This window comes from Nicotiana sylvestris, chromosome 6 (assembly GCF_000393655.2).
Source record: "Nicotiana sylvestris chromosome 6, ASM39365v2, whole genome shotgun sequence".
In the NCBI taxonomy this organism is placed as follows: Eukaryota; Viridiplantae; Streptophyta; class Magnoliopsida; order Solanales; family Solanaceae; genus Nicotiana; species Nicotiana sylvestris.
In genome coordinates this window covers 188437330-188441312 of record NC_091062.1, presented here as the reverse complement: position 1 = coordinate 188441312, position 3983 = coordinate 188437330, and the positions used below count along the sequence as shown (strand labels likewise).

The following is a 3983-nucleotide window of genomic DNA, read 5'->3' as shown; positions in this document are numbered from 1 at the left end:
AAGGACTGCAATCGGCAGTTGTGTGCAAATTTTCATACGGATGGCCAGATATCAATGAAATACGTCGAATTATGCCAATGCAGTGTGGTATCAAAGCTGAATGCAATATTAGATATCTTCATGACATGCACATTTTGATTCGATTTTCATTATGGCAAGATTACGTAGATTTCTCATCAAAAGGTGTGTACTATATTAAGGATAAGCAGGGGAATGAATATCAACTGAGAACTTTGATCTATGATGCAAAATTTAAAGTTGGAGAGGAGACACCTAAGGTAATGACTTGGATTTCATTCCCTAACTTGCTGCCTACTTTTTTTGTCAGAGAATGCTTGTTTTCTCTAGCTTCTACTGTAGGTAAACCCCTTCAATTAGATTTGGCTACTATCAAGAGAACTAGACCTAGTTGTGCTCGTGTTAAAGTGTTGGTGGATCTGCTAGCTGACCTCCCCAAGAGTGTTTGAATGGACATTGTCAATGAAGTAAATGGGGATGTAAGAACTGAATGGGTAACCATTAACTATGATTATTTGCCAAAGTACTGTAAAGAGTGCAAGTTACAAGGCCATGACATGCTTGAATGTTGGAGAATTAATCCTGATTTAAGGGAAAACAAAAATGCCCAGCAACACAAAAATGTCGAAAATGTGAAACAAGGCACTAAGAAACTTGCAAAACATGATGCTCCCATAATGATCCTTACTAGTGGTAAGATAGTTGGTAATGCAGGCCCTCAATGGAAGGAAGTGCGCGACAATAGGGGACTGAATAAAGGCAAACAAGCTGAAGGTACTACTGCACAAGGGAAAGAAATAGTTCTTGTTAACAATACAGCTGTGACAAAACAAATACAAACAACCAACCAATTTGCAGTGCTACAAATTGAAAATGGTGAGATTGATGAAGGCAACCAACTGGCAGCTGTGGAGGAAACTCCAGTTCAAAAAACCACAGGCAACAATGATATTCAGCAAAATAATTCCACAACAGGTGTAGAGAATGAATCAGAGGAGCAGGAATTTGATTTTTCAACTAGACAAATGGTACAAAAGTTAACTTCTCCTAGCTCATCTAGGAGACAATTACCCAAGACACAATCCAACAAACTAAACCCTGTAGCACCTACTCTCAATCCTACAGCAATAAGAAATCTTGCAGCAAATAGGGAATCAACAGCTGATTGTGTACAAAAAGGTTTGGGGAAGGAACATCATTTGAACAATGAGTCAACTGCCCACTGGGTCCAAATGGCATTCAAAAATAATGTAGTTCAAGTCAATACTTCATGTCAAGACATTCCTTCATAGGACACCAAAGTTGAACAACAATTAGCAAACAACAAAGAAAATGAATTTGTTGAAGATACAAATTTTGAGAAATTAAGGACCAATGAAAAAGAAAAATGGGCAGGAGGGAGATTATGGCTCAACCAAACAGAGGAAGACTTAGCAGATGGTCAGATTCCAGATACAATGCATAGTGATGAAGAATTTGGAGGAAATGAAGTGGAAGATTAGGATCAAAGTATTAATGGTAATGCCAATGCAATCAATATTCAAAGAATCAGTGAATGCACAAAAGCAGCAACAGAAAAGACAAAAGAGGGGGACATTAATATTATAGATCCAGGAGGGACTTCACATAAGGCTGTTAGTGATGTCTTGAAAGAAGCTGAAAATGTAGACAAGAAATAAGACAAGAATGCAGATAAGAACCAAGCTATGACAGTGCAAGTTTATGCAAGTAGTATTGTTCCATTGAGCACCGTGCAGGATGTAGCAGGAAGTAACGTTCCATTGAACAATACAATGTTGTTGACCAATGAACATGATGAAAAAGATGCCGAACTTATCAACCAGGCAGAGGATATTGTTACATCAAAAGAAGCAGTAGAAGCACATGATCAAGTTCACCATGCACAACTTAAAGGTAGAGACATGGATGAGGAATCCACTGCACAAAATTTCCTTAATGTTGCCAAGCAGGGAGATCTGTCGCCAAGGCTTATTGAACTAGTTAAATCTGCATCAAAGGGAAAAAAGAAACAGTCAAAAGAGACTTCTACTGTCCTAATTAGTGGAGTACAAACAAGGAGAACACTGTCCAAATCTCAAAACATTTAATGGATGCCATTATATGGAATGTCAGGTCAGTAAACACAATGCAAGCATTTGAAAGGCTGATTATAATGCACAGAAAACATCATTTTGAGTTCATAGGCATCCTTGAGCCTATGCAACAGTCTCACAAAATGGAGAGGTATAAAGCAAGAATTGGTTTGGGACAGGCTGTGGTGAATGTGTCAAACAAGATTTGGGCTTTTATTGATGAAATTTTTGAGGTTACTATTTTATATAACATGACTCAACAGCTGACTCTGAGATTAATACACTCTGAAACACATGTTGAGCTCATCCTTACACTAGTTTATGCCAAATGTGATTGCACTGAAAGAATAGAACTATAGGATACATTGTATGCAATGGCATCAGATATGACAGTACCTTGGCTAGTTGGAGGCGACTTTAATGTAATATGGGATGAGGAAGAGAAATATGGGGGCTTGCCAGTCTCTCTCATTGAAGTAGATGACTTCAGACACTGCGTCAATACCTGCAATTTGACAGACATGGGTTTTAAAGGAAGCATATTTACATGGTGGAATGGAAGATTAGAGGAGGACTGCATTTTTAAAAGATTGGACAGATGTTTTGGCAATAATGAATTGCAACAGACATTTCCTGGATTGGAGATAACTCACCTATCCAAAATTGGGTCTGATCATTGCCCAATGCTGCTGAAATGTGATATAGAAACTCCTCCAATTAAGAAGTCATTCAGATTTCTTAACTTCTGGACAAAGCATGAAACCTTCAAAGATGTAGTAAAGGAGAATTGGAATGTTGATTTTAGTGCTAACCCTTTCTGCATTTTTAACTACAAGTTAAAGAAGCTTAAACAAGCACTATCTACCTGGAGCAGAGCTACATATGGGGATATATTCCAGAAGATTGCAAGCCTTGAGGAGGTGGTCTTGGTTCATGAAAGACAATTTGAAGTCAATCCTACACAAATGAATAGACAAAGATTACAACAGGTCCAAGCTGAAATGATTAAATATCTTGCATTAGAAGAAGAATTCTGGAGACAAAAGGCAGGCATGTTATGGTTCAAAGATGGCGATAGAAACACTAAATTCTTCCATGCTCAAGTTAATGGGAGAAGGAAGAGACTGAAATTATCAAGGATCCAGAATAGCCTTGGTAACTGGATCGAAGAAGATCACTTAATAGCAGAAGAAGCAATAAAGTTCTACAAGGATCAATTTACTGAGACTGCAATTCCAAATGATTTTGACATTCTAAATCATGTACCTTCTATGGTAGATAGTGATCAACATGAAAGATTGATGGCCTTGCCTTCCAATGAAGAAGTGAAGACAGCAGTTATGGGGTTGAATGAAGACTCAGTTGGTGGACCGGATGGATTCACTGGAGCCTTTTACCAACTTGCTGGGAAATTATTGAAGAAGATGTAGTCCACATGGTCAAGGCTTTCTTTTGCGGTCAGCAGCTGCCAAAGAGTGTGACGCACACAAACCTGGTTTTATTACCAAAGAAAAAATAAGTTACGACCTTTGCAGACATGAGACCAATCAGTCTTAGCAACTTTGTTAACAAGATTTTCTCTAGGGTTATTCATGAGAGATTGGTTGAATTATTACCAAACATAATCTCAGAGGAACGGGCAGGTTTTGTGAAGGGCAGAAGCATAGTTGAGAACATACTTTTAACTCAAGAAATCATTACGGATATCAGGTTGAGAAAAAAAGCAGGTCCAAACGTTGTAATTAAGCTTGATATGACAAAAGCTTACGACAGGCTATCATGGCTATTCCTGACCAAAATACTAAGGAAAATGGGATTTCCAGAAGCTTTTATTGGCTTGATATTTGATTTGATTGGGAACAATTGGTACTT

At 38.1% G+C, this 3983-nt stretch overlaps 1 protein-coding gene across 1 annotated transcript; it reads left to right on the top strand.

Moving 5' to 3' along the window:
- Positions 1 to 2485: 2485 nt before the first annotated feature.
- Positions 2486 to 3541, top strand: LOC138871837 (uncharacterized). Its single transcript, XM_070149744.1, has one exon. The coding sequence runs from the start codon at positions 2486 to 2488 to the stop codon at positions 3539 to 3541; it is 1056 nt and encodes a 351-aa protein (XP_070005845.1).
- Positions 3542 to 3983: the final 442 nt, after the last annotated feature.